Source organism: the organism of the source record quoted next, unplaced genomic scaffold (assembly GCF_019419815.1).
Source record: "Pyrus x bretschneideri cultivar Hongxiangsu unplaced genomic scaffold, Pyrus_bretschneideri_v1 Contig19, whole genome shotgun sequence".
NCBI lineage: Eukaryota > Viridiplantae > Streptophyta > Magnoliopsida > Rosales > Rosaceae > Pyrus > Pyrus x bretschneideri.
In genome coordinates, this window is record NW_025999490.1 from 5,615,473 (window position 1) to 5,633,667 (window position 18,195).

An 18,195-nucleotide genomic window follows, 5' to 3' on the forward strand; every position below is an offset into this window, starting at 1 on the left:
CAGTCACGATCACGGGATTCCTAGAATTCCCAAGAAAAGGATCCTCGCCTACCATCTATTGTTTAAGACTACTTATAAAAAGACTAAAGTGTTTTGTGAGCGTTTCTGACTAATTATAGTTGAAGAAACATGTGTTTTTATATAAAGGTTCAACGTATTCATAATAAAAGCACTTATAACAAAAGAACTTATGAGCATGAATATTTTTCTAGATTCGCTTAAGCCAGTAGCATGAGGCCGCCATTGAAGCCTATTTGCATTACCTTAATCTAATACTTTACACACCTAAAGCCCTTCTACTTTTTCAAGTGGTGAATTGTCTTTGTGAATAGAGATTTTGTCTTCAGATCAGTATGCTTTGAGTTCAAACTCTTTCCCATTTTCTTAGCCTGATTTAAAATAGTAATATTTTTGAGAATTGTTATTAGCACTCCAAAAATATTATTCTACACTCCAAACTTTCTATATTTGGAAAGAAAAATACATTTGTGAGGAGTGTAGAATGTGATTTTTGGAGTGTCAATAACACTTCTCATAATTTTTTTTTTAAACAAATGATATTATCTACACTAAGACCATCTCCAATGGTGACCTAAAACCTAAAAATATTTAGCCTATAAAATTTAGGTTTTAGCCTAGAAACAGTTTTTCTATTCCAACCCTTATGGCCTAAAATTTTAGCCCCAGATTATCAAAGAATGAATTAAGGCTAACTTTTTTTTATAAATTAACCTAAAAAAATAATAATTATGTAGACTATCCTAAATTAATTTTATGAACATTTTAACCTAAAAATATTTAAATTCTGATAAATTATGAAAAATCACTAAATCAATACATGAAAATCATGATAAATCACATAAACTTAAAAAAAAATAAAAAATAAATAAAAAAAATAAAAAAAAATAAAAAAAAAAGAAAAAAAGAAAAGACAATTAATAAACCAATAAACTTAATACAATCGAAAATTTATAGACTACATAAACTTAATAATGATATCTACCATCTTAACTTAGTGATGGACTTGGGTGATAGTTTTGAGATGAATCATCATCTTAAAATATACTCCTTGTGGCATTCCTTCGTAAAATTTCCTTTTACTTACCATGTAAGTATTTCTTCCTCTCTGGAGTGTATTTGTCGAGGTCTTCCATTATCAAATTAGTTTCGTACCTTTCTTGCTCCCTATCCTGTTCTTCCTTCATGACCAAAAACATTTAGGCCGATTTTTCTTGCCGATGGCATTGGTTTTCGTTCATTCTTGCCATTTCGCTAACAAATTATGCACGTATCGGATCTTGGGACTTCCCTTTTCTCTTTGCTTCCTTTTGCTTATCTCTACCCGGGAGCCTTGGAAAATAAGAAGTTGGGCTCATTTGGTCGACACCTATTGTCGGCAAAATTCACACCTTCATTGACATCATTTGGGGGTGGGGATTCATTATGAAATAGTCTTCCACATTGTTGATTCGCATCGGTTTCTCACCTCGGACAATCCTTGAGGATGTTCCAAGCATGATGCAACTTAAAAGCTTGATTTTTTGGTGTATTTCTTGTCTTGTAAATTGCCATTACTTTGTCACCCTATGCAACAAATACATAAAAACAATTAGTTGCAAAATACTATTATGTACATGACAACTAAAATATCAACAAAGAAACTCACAATTTCTAAGGTGTCCCTTCCAATAGGCATGTTAACCATGGCTCTCTCCAAGCTTCCATTCCACAAAGTGCACGCTTTGTTGATAATCTTCCACCGATCATAAACACCACCAACATCCCTTCGACCGATGTTGGAGTTTTCATAGAACTTATCAACGATTTTGCCCCACAAAACCTTTAAATTTTGATTGGTGCCAACGACACCATATTCGCTAACCAAAATTCATGCCAAACATAAAGCAATATCTTCGTCAAATGTCCAATTATGACCTCTAACATGCTCTTTTGCAATCTTGAAAATTTTGGAAAAGAGAAGAAATGGTATAAAGAAAAATTGGAAGAATTGTAGGAGAAAAGTGAGTTTTGTGTGGATGTTTGAACAAATACATAGGTATTTATAGAGTTTTTGGTTGAATTTTAAGTTAAATAATTTTTTAAAATTATTCTAGCCGTTGGATTTAAATTTGGACCGTTAGATCTTTTTTTTTTTTTTACTGTTATATTTAATTATATTCGATCTAAGTCGTTGGATTCAATAAATACATAAATATAAAACTTAAAAAAAAATAAAATTTGAACCTGGACTGTTGGATTAACCAACAGCCCATTTAAACGTAGTCGTTGGATTATAAAAAGTAGCTGTTGGGCTACTTATTGCACTGACTGGCGGGGGAACACCCCCACGTGGGGTTGTTGCTTTTCTAAAAATGCCTAGCGCGTACAGCGCTTAGGTGAGTAGGGAAAGGGAACTGGGCTTCACAGCCTCGGTTTCAGTCTCAGTTGGTGAGGCCCATTTTGCTTTGTAGCCTAAAACTAGGCCGGTATTTAACCCTCAAATGAGTTTTAGGTTTTAGGTTAATTTTGGGTCATGAGTTGGAGTGGATTTTTTTTTTGGGGGGGGGGGGGGTGAGATTTTAAGTTATAAGTCACCATTAGAGATGGTCTAAGGGTGAAAGAATGGGTAAACCTCACAATGGGCTAACAATAATATGGTTCAAATTCGCCTTTGCCTAGAATTGAACATAAGACCTCTCACTTATAAATAAAGAAGAATAACACTAATTGTAGTACTAAGTGACAAATAGTAATATTGCTTTGTAATACAAATAAAAACAACCTTGCTTCTACTTGTAGATATCTTTCCTTTTCTGCTAATGAATGCATGCAATTCTCAAAGTTCATGAAATGGGCATCATTAGCAAAATCCCAGGTTCCAAATTTTACATTATCTCATTCCTCTGCATTCTCTGCTCTCTTGCTCCGATTTGCTCTGCATCCAGTTCAATTTCACAGGGTCAATCTTTAAAAGATGGAGATACCCTCATCTCAGACGACAAAGTTTCGAACTGGGTTTCTTCAGCCTGCGGGCAGTGGCGAAGCCAAGATTTGTCGATGGGAGGGGTGAAATTCAAAAGAGAACAAGGTTCAATCGAAGCGGTTGTTTTCACATTAGAAAGTACAAAGTTTTGAGTCAATATTCATAGCAGAAAATAGTCTCTCTACCAAAACTGTTGTAAGCAATAATATTAAAGCCAATGTAAAAAATTTAAATTGGCTAGAATTAGATCCTAAAAAATGTTAGATGCTAATCAAACAGCGGACTGGGACCTAGCAACTACGCACTTAGACGAGATCTAGACAAGAGCCTAGATAGATTTAAATTATCATAAAATAATCATTAAACAATATTTACATTATTTATAAAAAGTAATCCAATATTTATAGATAATGTGAAAGTTTAAGATAAGTACGGCAAGAGTCTTAAAAAAGAAAATTAAAAAATTAAAAAAAAAAAGAAGAAGAGAAATGGATTAATAAATCACAAAAACAGTTGGGATCAGAAGAGAAAAAAATGATAATACTTGAGTACGAGTGCCCAATATAGACATTCACTTGTGTGGTTCAATAAAACAACGACACCTGTCCTTATTTAAATCTCCCAAACACAACCAAACATCCTTTATTCCTGTAGCCAACCACTCACCTTCTTCCTCGCCATATCTACCTGAGATCAGAAGAAGTTTGAGTCCAACTAAATCGACAACGATTCCCTTCGAATTTCGCCTTGAGTTCAGCGGAAAACTAGAAAAGCAAAGACAGAGATTAAATTCTGTAAATCCTTCAATTTCTCAGCTCGAAATTATCCCCACATCACTCATAAACCTTGGATTAAACACCAAATGAGGCAGCTGTTTCACGTGGAACCGACGGGGAAGACTCGAAGCTCACGGTTCAGTGAGTTCGAAACTCTGCCATGCGCAGATGATCCATGCAGAGCCACTGCTGAGATCCTCAGGCAACCCATTATCTATTTCTGGTAATTTTGTGTTGAACCAAGCCGTAAGAGATGGTGGTTGTGAGTGGTGATGCTCGGGAAATTAGAGTGAGTGAGGGTGAGGTACAGAGAGCTTCAACGGGAGAGATGAGAGGGAGGGAGTTATGGGTCACGTGTGAGAGAAAACAAGGAATAAAAGTGTGTGGGCCGGGTTTTTGGGCTAGTGATAGCACAGCCCAATTGTTTGGGCCTAAATAACAAAACCCACCCGTTGGCAAACCTGTAATTTACATTACAAATTGGAACCAGTTATTATAATATGAACTCAAAAATTTCAGATTTTGGATTGGCACGAATTGTTGAAATGACACAAAGTTTAGCAAATACTCACAAGGTTGTGGGAACACTGTCAGCGTCATTCTTTTCCTATTATTGGCATTTTTCTGAAAAATCTTATGTCTATAGCTTTGGCATCTTGCTATTGGAGATTATCGCCTACAAAAAGAATACTGGCTTGTATTGCAACGAGGAACAGCACGGATTCTTAGCTCATGTAAGCTAATCTCTCAAAATCTTCATTTGGATTTGTGTTTTTAAGATGCTAAATATAGCAGATTATAACAATTGTAGGCAACATTTACAATATGACTTTTGTCAGGTTTGGCACTTATGGAATGAAGGCAGGGGACTGGACTTGCTAGATGGAAGTATTGGTGGATTCATATTTGTCCTCAGAAGTAATGAGATGCATGCACATCGGACTCCTTTGCGTGCAGGACAAGTCTGAACATAGGCCAACCATGCCGGACGTAGTTTTCACACTAAGTAGCTTTCGATCAAAGGAACACTTGAGCCTTATTGCATTTGTAAGTACACACATGAAGTTTCAAATGCTAAGCGCACGCTATTTACTTCTCTAATCCGTAGCTGTAACATTGGAACGGTACTTTGGAATGTTTCAGTCACCCACATATTCTGATACTATTGTACATGCAAAGATAAGAGGACTACGTTTTCAGTCAAATGTCAAACATCTACAACGAACTATATCTGATGTTTCAAAGTTTTCTGCCTATGACTGAGAGCAATGGTAGACTTTTCCTCATAACAAAGTTGAGAAGTCATTTTCTCTCAATGAAAATTACAGATACTCTTCACCTTTCTTTTTCTAGAAAACGCATTAGAATTCAAATAGGGTTTGGAAACGAAACCATTGGTAGTATTTTCGATTCCACCATGTTCGTCATAATTTTGTTCAGCTTGCTTCTGTCACAGCATCATTGTGCTGAAGTTTATGAAATAACTCCATCACAACCATTTTCACAGACGCAAACCCTTGTCTCCCCCAACCGCGTTTTCGAATTGGGGTTCTTCAGTCCTAATGATTCGGTTAACAAGTACGTGGGGATATGGCACACGAACATATCTCCGAGGAAAGTTGTATGGGTTGCCAACAGAGAAAATCCGCTTGCAGCTTCAGATACCTTGGCTAATTTGACAATTAGCAGCAATGGGAATCTGGAGCTTGTAGATGGGAAGCAGATTTCTCTTTGGTCAGCGAATATTTCTAATGGTTCAGCTGCAGAGCTATTGGACAGCGGAAATCTTGTCGTAAAAGATAATGATGTCGGAGCTGATCCATTGTGGCAGAGTTTTGATTATCCTAGTGACACACTTCTTCCAAGTATGGTGCTGGGATTGGATAGTAAATCCGGAAAGCGCAGTTTAATGAAAGCCTGGAAAAGTGATAGTGATCCATCAGCTGGCTTGTTCTTGGTTGGACTTTCACTGGACGTTCCATCACAAGCGTTCATTTGGATTAATGAATCGAAACCCTACTGGAGAAGTGGGGCATGGGATAAATCAAGGTTCATCGGGGTACCAGATATGAATAATCAATATCTAAGTGGATTCACTCTAACTGATGATGTGAACCGGGGAACAAAATCTTTTTCTTACAGGTTTTTTGACAACACGCCTTCATATTTTGGCATCTCTTCGGACGGAGTACTGAGTCTTAAGCTTTCGGACAATGGCAGCAACTGGTGGCTTAACTGGGAGGCACCGGTGAATCCATGTGACATTTATGGAACATGTGGAGTTTATGGTGTCTGCAAAGGTTCTGAATCTCCAAATCCAAATTGCGAGTGTTTGAAAGGGTTTGTACCAAAATCAAATGAGGAATGGAGCAACGGAAACAGGACTGGAGGGTGTGTGAGGCACACCGAATTGTTTTGTGATCAAAGTAACACAAGCAGGTCATTGGCTTCAGGAGGAAAAGAAGATGGGTTTAGGAAGATGGTGGGATTAAAGCTACCAGATTTTCATGAGCTTATCGAAAATCTGGAGGCTGACGAGTGCAAGATAAGATGCCTAAATAATTGTTCTTGTCAGGCTTATGCGCAAGTTAATAATATAGGGTGTTTGGTCTGGTCCAGTGACCTTATTGATATTCAAGAGTTTGCCTCTGGCGGGATGGATCTTTATGTTCGCCTAGCAAACGGAGAATTAGGTAGACAAATGAGAATTATTTCCTGCAGAATTATAATTAGAAGTATCTTTTATTTTCTGTTTCATACTTTATTCATTGCAATTTATAAATTCATTTTTTTTTTCAGATGAAGGAAAGCCAGTAAAGCTAATTGCCAGCGTCACTGCTGTTGGTTTTATTAGTATCTTGAGTGCCATAGCGTTCGGCTTTCAGAGACTGCACCGTAAAAAAACAGGTAAGAGAATAACATAGAGTTATAGCAGCTGATGCATTATTCAAATTAGTATATAACTTCCATGCATGACTTCACAAGAACATATTTCCTGATTGATATCCATTACTTGATAACCTTGTTCTGATGAAGTTGTTGTGATTGTTATATTTTCAAAACAGGGAACATGAAAGAAAAAACAAAGTTAATGCAGTCGAATCATTCAAGTGATAATTCAAGGGACAATCTTCAAGAATACATAAGAAAACATGATCCATCGGAGCTATTCATCTACGATTTTGACAGCATATTAAATGCCACAAACAATTTCAGCACCATGAACAAACTCGGGGAAGGAGGTTTCGGCCCTGTTTACAAGGTGACTATTTATTTATTTATTTCAATTCCAAAAGGAAAATATAGTGTATTAAACACCGGCTAGAAGCCTAAAATTACAAGACACAGGCATAAATCGAATGTTTAATTTGTAGGGTAAGCTACAAGAAGGAAAGGAAATAGCAGTAAAACGATTATCCAGTAGCTCGGGGCAAGGCATAGAGGAGTTCAAGAATGAGATGCTGTTGATCTCCAAACTCCAACACAAAAATCTTGTTAGGATCATGGGCTGCTGCGTCAAAGACGATGAAAAGTTACTGATTTATGAGTTCATGCCTAACAGAAGCTTGGATACTCTTCTATTCGGTTAGTTTCACTGCCACTTTTTATGTTTGGATGAAATTTCTCTTTGTTACATATTGTTCTTTTGTTACCATAATTGGCAATTCTTTCGCTCTTTGTAAACCCCCACTACTTATGATTTTGTTACTATTATTGGTTACACTTTTTATGGATATATTGATTAGATCCAAAGCGCAGAGCAGAGCTTGATTGGGCTAGACGCTTCAATATTATTCAGGGAGTTGCTAGAGGGCTTCTTTATCTCCACCACGATTCCCGTTTGAAGGTAATCCATAGAGATTTGAAGGTTAGTAACATTCTCTTGGATGAGAATATGAATCCAAAAATTTCAGATTTTGGATTGGCACGAATCATTGAAGCGACACAGAGTCTAGCAAATACTCACAAGATTGTGGGAACATTGTAAGCGCATTATTTTCCTATTATTGGCACTTTTATTAAGACCAGAAACAAAGAAGACATTTTTTTTCAGTTACTAATACAAATGAATTGCTGGTGCAGTGGCTATATGTCTCCCGAGTACGCCATGGGCGGGATATTTTCTGAAAAATCTGATGTCTATAGCTTTGGTGTCTTGCTATTGGAGATTATCGCTGGCAAAAAGAATACTAGCTTCTATTACAACGAAGAACAGCACGGATTTTTAGCTTATGTAAGCAAATCACTCAAAATCTTCATGTGGATTTGTGTTTTTTAAGATGCTAAATATAGCAGATTCTAACAATTGTAGGCAACATTCATAATATGAATTTTGTCAGGTTTGGCACTTATGGAACGAAGGCAGGGGACTGGACTTGCTGGATGAAGTATTGGCGGATTCATTTTCGTCATCAGAAGTAAGGAGATGCATGCATATCGGACTTCTTTGCGTACAGGACAAGTCTGAAGATAGGCCAACCATGCCGGACGTAGTTTTCACGTTAAGTAGTGAGACGGATCTTCCACTACCTAAGCAGCCTATAGTTTCTAATTTCCGAAACGCAGTCTATGATCCTCAACCTCAATATGACAATATTTTCTCTGCAAATGAAGATACCATAACCGTGATCGAAGGTCGGTAAGCAATAGACCGTTGCTACATCACAATGCAATGGATTTTGGTGATCGAACGTGTAAAGACAAGTAAGGTTACTGCACGTGTAAAATTTCTGCATCTTGTAGACCGCAAATCTGCTATTTAATTAGTACAGTGGTAGACTGAGTTGAAAGATAATCGAAACATTTTAAGGAATTCTTCTTCTGAACCTTATACATTTTTCACTATAAATACGAATGGATCATGCATGTGGAAATCACACTTGCATGGCAATGGCAAGCATGATATGAATCGACAAACAAAGAGATGACACTGCCCGCAATGCAGATTGTTCAACTTGTTTCTGTAACGATTTTGATCAAGGCGGATGCTTATCTCGGCTAGTAAAATAAAATTGTCAAGATGTAAAATTCGAAACTACCAAAAAAAATCACGAACAAAAGCACTTTAATTCTTAGAAAACAACGTTTAAGAAGCAGTACAAACACACTATAGCACCGTTAGTGGTCTACTTAATGTATCTCGTCCCGTTCACCGTTCATATATATATATATATATATGGATCCTTTAACAAGAGGGATTCCCATTTTTTTTTTAAAATGGGGAAGCCCTCTTAACTATTAGATTTAACTTTAATGATATTGTGTGATCTGTGATTTAATCTCAACCACATAATTTCATTAAAGTCAATTCAACGGTCAAGAGGATGTTCTCATTTAAAAAAAAAAATAAGAATCCCTCTTGTTAAAGGGCCTATATATATGTATGTATATATATATGTGTGTGTTTATATATATATATGTATATATATATATATTTTCGGTCTGCAGGAGATCCAACTGCTCTCAGTTCGCCAAAAACTAGTGGTAGCATTCTCATAATGAACGTTAGGTGTGTCCAGAAGGAGCCAAAATCTAATATGCTTGCAACGTGAATCATCCACATACTATTGAGAAATTTCTTTCATCTGAATTTTAGCCCAAAACAGTATTTCAATGTTCGATCGTATTGCTGGTGAGTGAAATTGCAAGTCTTCTAGTGCCACTGCAACCTATATTTACTTCAATTCTGAGATATGTGGATACAAAATTCAGTATAGATGATCAGGATTTGATATCGTCAAACTTCGTTACGATTACAATACTAGACGGAAGGTGACACATAATTTTTCTACATGTTTACTTGATATTCCATCTACTTTTTGTTTAACAATAGCATGGAGAAAAAGTAAATAATCGTACAAGAATTCTAAAGACACTGCAGTTTTGATTTTTGTAACATGTTGATGACTTCCACAACAAGTATTGTATCCCCTTAAAGTATCCACTTATAACTGATTTAGGTACCCCTAGAATCACTCACTGTAAAACCCCACCCCCGTTTTTAAAAATTGTTTTGGTTCTTAATGTGTGTGCCCGTGGGGCCCACGTGTTTTAGTTTTGTCCCCGAGAGCCCAAGTCTCTTTCCCTCTCTTTCTTCCCCTTCAGGTGCACCTTACACCTTTCTCAGTGCTCTCTCTCTATATCAAAGTACTATCCCTCTCTCTCTGAGCTCTCTTTCTCGGTGCTCTCCCTCTTCCAAGCTATACCCACACCCACACGGCGACCACGACGGCAGCACCACCACATGGACCCCGTCACCATGAACCCTGGACAAGGACTTGGGAACTTAACTATGGTAGAGGCCACGGTTCACGAACTCCGACGAGGTTTCTCGTCCCTCCGATTTGGGTAAGCCTCGGGACACTTGAAATCACTTCATTTTCGTCCTTGTGGCCTAATTCTAACCTAGAATATGCTTGTGGATCGATGAATCAGCACATAAATAACTAGGGAAGGAAAACCCAGTTCCTGGTGAGCCGTGGCTTGCGAGCTAAAATCCGGCCACCTCCGGCCACCCCACGACTAATCGAAGGTACTAGATCTCTTCCCCTCATTGTAAAGTCCATTTTGGTATCTAGATATTAAGTTTAGGTGTTGTTTGGCTGGCGATCGGAGCTCGGGAGGCTCCAGCCTCCTTCCCTGACGAGGAACAAAGAACTTGGGGCCTTTGGGCCTAAACCTCCAAGCCCAAACCTTTTTGGGCAGCCCAACCTGTTAAAAACCAAACCCAACCTATAACCCCTTTAGAAACCAAGACCTTCGGGCCATGTGAAACGGACCTCCAGCCCAGAGAACCTTTAACCCAAAACCCTTTTATTTTACTTATTATCTTAAACCCAAATCCTTGGGTTGGGCCTTAAGCCCAAAACCTAAACCCTTTGGATTAAGGCCTTTGGGCCATCCAACTAGGGCCTTCGGCCTGATTAACTTAAAACCCTAAAACCTATTGGATCCAAACCCTTTAAGCCTAATCTGGTTCCCATCCAAGCCTAACCAGGTTGACCCAAACCAGTTAACTCGACTCAGACCCGTTGACTTTGACCTGGTCTGAACGTTGACCTGGTCAACGGTCAACGTTGACTTTGACTTTGATCGGTCAATGTCAATGTTGACTTTTCGGGTTGATTTTTTTGGGTTTCGTCTGGAACCTCTTCTAAGCTAATTTCGATGTTCTAAACCTGTTTCTGACGTCCATTTTTCCAAACTCAATCATTTGAGTGTAGTTTTATTAATTGGATCATTTATGTGCTTAGGTGCATTTATTGTGGCGCTTTCGTCTTCGCTAGCTTGCGTGGCTTTTCGACAGCAAAGTATCTGTGAGTGGACTCCTTCTAAAATGCACGTTTTATTAGTAGAAATGCATACATGATTTACTGAATACGTTTTGTGAACGTTTTATGAGAAATTGATTATCATGCTATATTGAGCTTATTTTGGAATACCATATTTTCTATCGAACCTATGTTCTTGTAGGGTATCTGATGGATAACGATATACTATTTAGAACATTTTTTCACACTTCTTTATAGTATATATAGATGATGTATGACTTTATACTATGAAGATGATTTTGAGATATATGTACCTATGTTTTGGACAGATTATGTTCAATGTTTTTGTGCGTATCTAGTGGTCACTATTCCGCCAGGGGCGAGGATCTGGTGCTGGTATGTGGACTAGAAGAAATAATCCCTGGCTTCGAGTTGAGGGACATGGAGCTGGCAAGGGGCCTGGACAAATGATCTTTGGCTACGGGTGCATAGAGATTTAGGAGCTGGCATGTGGGCCGTGAGATATTATTATTGATACCACTATTTATACGAGATATGCTTTATGAGATATTTTATGGTATGCTAGGGTTTTCGGAAAACCTACCACTTATTATGCTATTAGTTGGTTTTGTTTCTGGGGACTCATATGAGAACTTTCCAGTGGATCATCCATCTTGGGAATGCTCTCGCTTGAACTCGCTTAACTTCGGGGTTCTGATGGAACCCGAAGCCAGTGAGTTCTCAAAAGATCGCGTGCTATATGGAGGTGGGCATGTACATATAAGGAACATTACCCCCTCTTCGTTGGTCGATGTAGGATGTTACAATCCACCCCCTTTAGGGTCTGACGACCTCATTGGCACACTCGCACCATACTGTAGCTGCTTTGGGTCCCAGCCACGCCCTCATGATTTTGTTTCTTGGAACTCACATGAGAACTTCTTAGTGGGTCATCCATCTTGAGAATGGTCTCGTCCGAACTTGCTTAATTTCGAAGTTTCAATGGAACCCGAATTCAGTAAGTTCCGAAAAGGTCTCGTGCCATATAGAGGCGGGCAAATACATATAAGACACATCACCTCCTCTCCGTTGATTCATGTGGGATGTTACAATAAGTCATTTATTCTTGTTGTCATGCATTCTAAATGGCTTGCGTCACCCTCAGGTGTCGGCCAGCACGTGTCTATCCAGGTGTTCGTGAAATATCGAGGTTGGGGCGTGTCAATCACTATCTCGTTCCCCATTGGTTTTGATTGAGATATGTCCGCTTTCACATTGATCACAAGGCTTTCAATCGCCCACGTACTCTCATACAAAGATATTGGACTACTTTTTTCGTTCAAATGTCAAATATCTGACATTTCGAAGTTTTCTGCCAATCATTTTGAGAGCAATGGTAGACTTTTCCTCGTAACAAAATTGAAAAGTCATTTCGTCACAAGGAAATTTACAGATACGCTTCTCATTTCTTTTTCTAGAAAACATATTAGAATTCCGATGGGTTTAGAACCGAAACCATTGGTAGTATTTTCGGTTCCACCATGTTCTTCCTGATCTTCTTCAGCTTGCTTCTGTCACAGCATCATTGTGCTGAAGTTTATGAAATAACACCGTCACAACCATTTTCACAGACACAAACCCTTGTCTCCCCCAGCTGCATTTTCGAATTGGGGTTCTTCAGTCCTAATGGTTCGATTAACAAGTACGTGGGGATATGGCACACGAACATATCTCCGCAGTAAAGTTGTATGGGTTGCCAACAGAGAAAATCCTATTGCAGCTTCAGATACGTTGGCTAATTTGACAATTAGCAGCAACAGGAATCTGGAGCTTGTAGATGGGAAGCAGAATTCTTTTTGGTCAACGAATATTTCAGTGCCATTTAATGGTTCAGCTGCAGGGCTTTTGGACAGTGGAAATCTTGTCGTAGAACATGACGATGTCGGAGCTGATCCATTATGGCAGAGTTTTGATTATCCTAGTGACACACTTCTACCAAGTATGGTGCTGGGATTCGATAGTAAATCCGGGAAGTGCCAGTTTAATGAAAGCCTGGAAAAGTGAGAGTGATTCATCAGCTGGCTTGTTCTTGGTTGAACTTTCACTAGACGTTCCATCACAAGTGTTCATTTGGATTAATGAATCGAAACCCTACTGGAGAAGTGGGGCATGGGATAAATCAAGGTTCATCGGGGTACCGGATATGAATAATCAATATCTAAGTGGATTCACTCTAAATGATGATCTGAACCAAGGAACAAAATCTTTTTCTTACAGGGTTTTTAACAATACGCCTTCATATCTTGGCATCTCTTCAGACGGAGTACTGAGTTTTTTAAGCCTTCAGACAATGGCAGCAAATGGTCGATTCCCTGGGTGGCACCAGGTGAATCCATGTGACATTTATGATTATGGAACATGTGGAGTTTATGGTGTCTGCAAAGGTTCTGAATCTCCAAATCCAAATTGCTGAGTGTTTGAAAGGGTTTGTACCAAAAACAAATGTGGAATGGAGCAACAGAAACAGGACTGGAGGGTGTGTGAGGCACACCGAATTGTTTTGTGATCAGAGTAACACAAGCAGGTCATTTTCTTCGGAAGGAAAAGAAGATGGGTTCGGAAGATGGTGGGATTAAAGCTACCAGATTTTCGTGAGCTTATCAAAAATCTGGAGGCTGACGAGTGCAAGATACGATGCCTAAATAATTGTTCTTGTCAGGCTTATGCGCAAGTTAATAATATAGGGTGTTTGGTCTGATCCAGTGATCTTATTGATATACAAGAGTTTGCCTCTGGCGGGATGGATCTTTATATTCACCTAGCAAACGGAGAATTAGGTAAACAAATGAGAATTATTTCCTGCAGAATTATTAGAAGTATCTTTTATTTTCTGTCTCATACTTTACTCATTGCAATTGATAAATTCATTTTTTCAGATGAAGGAAAGCCTGTAAAGCTAATTGCTAGCGTCACTGCTGTTGGTTTTATCAGTATCTTGACTGCCATAGCTTTCGGCGTTCAGAGACTGCGCTGTAAAAAAACGGGTAGGAGAATAACATAGAGTGATAGCAGCTGATGCAGTATTCAAATTAGTATATAACTTCCATGCATAACTTCACAAGAACATATTTACTGCTTCATATCCGTTACTTGATAACCTTGTTGTGATGAAGAAGTTGTGATTGTTATATTTTCGAAACAGGGAACACGAAAGAAAAAACAAAGTTAATGCAGTTGAATCATACAAGTGATAATTCAAGGGACAATCTTCAAGAATACATAAGAAAATATGATCCATCAGAGCTATTCATCTACAATTTTGACAGCATATTAAATGCCACAAACAATTTCAGCACCATGAACAAACTCGGGGAAGGAGGTTTCGGCCCTGTTTACAAGGTGACTATTTATTTATTTATTTCAATTCCAAAATACAATATAGTGTTTTCAACACCGGCTAGAAGCCTAAAACTACAGGACACAGGACATAAATCGAATGCTTAATATGTAGGGTAAGCTACAAGAAGGAAAGGAAATAGCAGTAAAAAGACTATCTAGTAGCTCGGGGCAAGGCATAGAGGAGTTCAAGAATGAGATGCTGTTGATCTCCAAACTCCAACACAAGAATCTTGTTAGGATCATGGGCTGCTGCGTCAAAGATGATGAAAAGTTACTGATATATGAGTTCATGGCGAACAGAAGCTTGGATACTCTTCTATTCGGTTAGTTTCACTGCCACCTTTCATGTTCCGATGAAATTTCTCATTGTTACATATTGTTCTTTTGTTACCACAATTGGAAATCCCTTGGCTCTTTGTAATCCCCCGATTCTTATGATTATGTTACTATCATTGGTCACACTTTTTATGGATTTTATCGATTAGATCGTACGCGCAGAGCATAGCTTGATTGGGCTAGACTCTTCAATATTATTCTGGGAGTTGCTAGAGGACTTCTTTATCTCCACCACCATTCCCGTTTGAAGGTAATCCATAAAGATTTGAAGGTTCGTAACATTCTCTTGGATGAGAATATGAACCCAAAAATTTCAAATTTTGGATTGGCATGAATCTTAGAAGCGCCATGGAGTCTAGCAAATACTCACAAGGTTGTAGGAACACGGTAAGCACATTCTTTTCCTATTATTGGCACTTTCATTAAGACCAGAAACAGAGAAGACATTTTTTTCCAGTTATTAATACAAATGAATTGCTTGTGCAGTGGTTATATGTCTCCAGAGTATGCCATGGGTGGGATATTTTCTGAAAAATCTGATGTCTATAGCTTTGGCGTCTTGTTATTGGAGATTATTGCCGGCAAAAAGAATACTAGCTTCTATTACAACGAGGAACAGCATGGATTTTTAGCTCATGTAAGCTAATCACTCAAAATCTTCATTTGGATTTGTGTTTTTAAGATGCTAAATATAGCAGATTATAACAATTGTAGGCAACATTTACAATATGACTTTTGTCAGGTTTGGCACTTATGGATTGAAGGCAGGGGACTGGACTTGCTAGATGAAGTATTGGTGGGTTCATATTTGTCCTCAGAAGTAATGAGATGCATGCACATCGGACTCCTTTGCGTGCAGGACAAGTCTGAAGATAGGCCAACCATGCCGGACGTAGTTTTCACGCAAAGTAGTGAGACGGATCTTCCACTACCTAAGCAACCTATATTTTCTTATTTCCGAATCTCTGTCTCTAATCCTAAACCCCGATATGACAATATTTTCTCCGCAAATGAAGATGCCATAACCGTGATCGAAGGTCGGTAAGCAATAGAGCGTTGTTACATCACAATGCAATGGATTTTGGCGATTGCACGTGTAAATATAAGTAGGATTATTGCACGTGTAAAAGTTCTGCAGCTTGTAGACCGCAAATTTGTTATTTAGTACACGGCGATGTCTTATTATCCTCAAACAATTTCACAATTTAAATGGTAGGCTGAGGTGACAGATAATCGAAACATCTTGTTTAGTGAATTGTTTCTTCTGAATCTTATTTGACGCAGCACAAAGTGATGAATGGGTTACCAACGTAATCTTCTGTAGAACGAAGTTTGGAATTTACCAGAAAATTGAAAGAAATTCCGAAAGGTTGTGTTTGATTAGTTCTTGAATGCCCAAATGGTTACATCCAGATGACTTAAATGAAGTTTACAAACGTTTGGAGCAACTCAAAAGGACTTCTAGAAATTAAAACAACATTAACTAAACGCTAATAGGATGGAGAAACAAGGTTTGATTTTTAATACAAAACTTTAAATGCCATTTTGGAGGATGAAACAATCCCAGATGACCATAAGCTATCGTCTTCACAGCAAAGAAGTGAGTTGGACTTGTAGCATCGTTTCCTTTCCGAAAAGGTATCACATGCCCAAATCGGTGCTCAGACATCGAATCTGCAAATTTCTAGTGTGTCCTTTTATCTTCCGACGGTCCATTTCCTCTTCGATCTAGTTTCATTTGTTCTACATCATTATTTTTGTTAGATCCCACATCATCCAGGGGAGAGGATCCTCTATGCCTTATATGTACATGCTCATCTCCATATAACACGAGATCTTTTGGGAGCTCACTGGCTTCGGAGTTCATCGGAACTCCGAAGTTAAGCGAGTTTGTGCGAGAGCAATCCCAGGATGGGTGACTCACTGGGAAGTTCTTGTCTGAGTTTCCAGAAACAAAACCGTGAGGGCGTGGTCGGAGCCCAAAGCGGACAATATCATGCTAAAGCGGAGTTGAGTCCGGGATGTGGTGGAGCTTGGATTGGGATATGACAACTTTCTACTAAAATTACAATCATGCATGGAAATCACACATAGCATGATATGGATGGACAAACAAAGTGATGACACTGCCCACAGTGCAGATCGCCTCAGACTTCTTTTGTAACAATTTTGATCAAGGCGGATGCTTATCCCTGGCTAGTAAAATAAAATTTTCAAGATGTAAAATTCGGAACTAAAAAAATAAAAAAAATAAAAAAAACCCCACAAATAAAAGCATTTTAATTCTCAGAAAACAACCTTTAAGGCTTTAAGCAGCGGTACAAACACATCGTCTCACCGGTAATGATCTACACAACCGTTCATCGTTTATGAATTAGGGACCCCAACAATCATATTTACCAAAAAAAAAAAAAAAGACTATATATATGCATATGATATTTTCAGTCTGCAGGAGATCCAACTGCTCTCAGTTCGCCACGTGAGGCGAGAAACTAATGGTAGCAATGAACCGTTAGATATGTACAGAAGGAGCCAAAATATATATCAAAGTCTTGTGCATGACTTTGACAGCATTGGTTGAAGTTTACCGATATGCTTGAAACAGGGACACGTATGTTTGAAATGTGAATCATCCACCTACTCAATTTTAGCCCAAAACAGTATTTCAATGTTCGTTCGTATTGCTTTTCAGGGAATTTTTTAATCATGCAGATGCAAATTAGAACCGAAAGTTGTTGTGTTTGACTCATATACTTATGAGTTGGCAACAATTTTGATAGTGTAACTTTCTGAATGCTACAAGGAAATGGCAGCAGCCATTGTGATTTTGTGTTTGGCTTTCGGTTGTGGCATGGAAGTCTTGTTTCAAGAGATGACATGGTGACCGCCACAAGCAAAGATGGAAGCAAGCAAGTCTTGACTTTGTGTTTGCTTGCATGCAATTGTGCATGTTTTATTTTCTATGCATTAAATGGCAAATGGAGAAAAAGTTGTACTTTATAGGCTACGTATAGAAAAGGGTGTTGAATATGCCATGTGAACTTGAGATTTTCTTGGTCTTGGTTGTTGGCATAATTGTTGGTGCATAAGTGAAGGAAATAGTTATGCAGTGTGTGTGCATCCGGAGGAGAACACAAAGGAGATAAAGTGTATCTTGTACTAGTTATTCTCTTAGTGAAGAGCAATATCTCTTCAGAGACGTAGGCAGGATTTTGCCAAACCTCGTAATTCTCTTGGTGTCTTTATTTCTTGTTCTTTAAACTGTTCAACTGTGTGTTTGTATTTTGGTGAGATAATCTGAATATAGTTTTGCACTGACCAGCCAAAGCACAACAAAAGTAGTGTTAATGCTTTGAATTCCTCCATGTTCTTCCTATTCTTCTTCAGCTTGCTTCTTCTGTCACGGCACCATTGTGCCGCAGTTTACGAG

General features: G+C 38.4%; 1 protein-coding gene and 1 pseudogene across 1 annotated transcript; both read left to right on the plus strand.

Moving 5' to 3' along the window:
- The first annotated feature begins 4,948 nt into the window (after positions 1-4,948).
- Positions 4,949-8,572, plus strand: LOC103960240 (G-type lectin S-receptor-like serine/threonine-protein kinase At1g61550). The gene is made up of 7 exons (XM_009372715.3): positions 4,949-6,452; positions 6,559-6,666; positions 6,825-7,021; positions 7,134-7,344; positions 7,506-7,743; positions 7,843-7,993; positions 8,100-8,572. Exons 1-7 carry the CDS (start codon positions 4,964-4,966, stop codon positions 8,400-8,402), a joined length of 2,697 nt encoding a protein of 898 aa, XP_009370990.2. The 5' UTR covers positions 4,949-4,963; the 3' UTR covers positions 8,403-8,572.
- A 1,233-nt stretch (positions 8,573-9,805) lies between these two features.
- On the plus strand, positions 9,806-16,020 carry LOC108868185 (annotated as a pseudogene).
- The last annotated feature ends 2,175 nt before the right edge of the window (positions 16,021-18,195 follow it).

What these genes read in the sequence shown, in the direction of transcription:
- LOC103960240 (XM_009372715.3), top strand. Translation starts at nt 4,964, where the DNA reads ATGTCAAACATCTACAACGAACTATATCTGATGTTTCAAAGTTTTCTG. An exon ending in CCTAGCAAACGGAGAATTAG is followed by an intron (nt 6,453 to 6,558) that starts GTAGACAAATGA and finishes TTTTTTTTTCAG; the next exon opens with ATGAAGGAAAGCCAGTAAAG. An exon ending in ACTGCACCGTAAAAAAACAG is followed by an intron (nt 6,667 to 6,824) that starts GTAAGAGAATAA and finishes TTTTCAAAACAG; the next exon opens with GGAACATGAAAGAAAAAACA.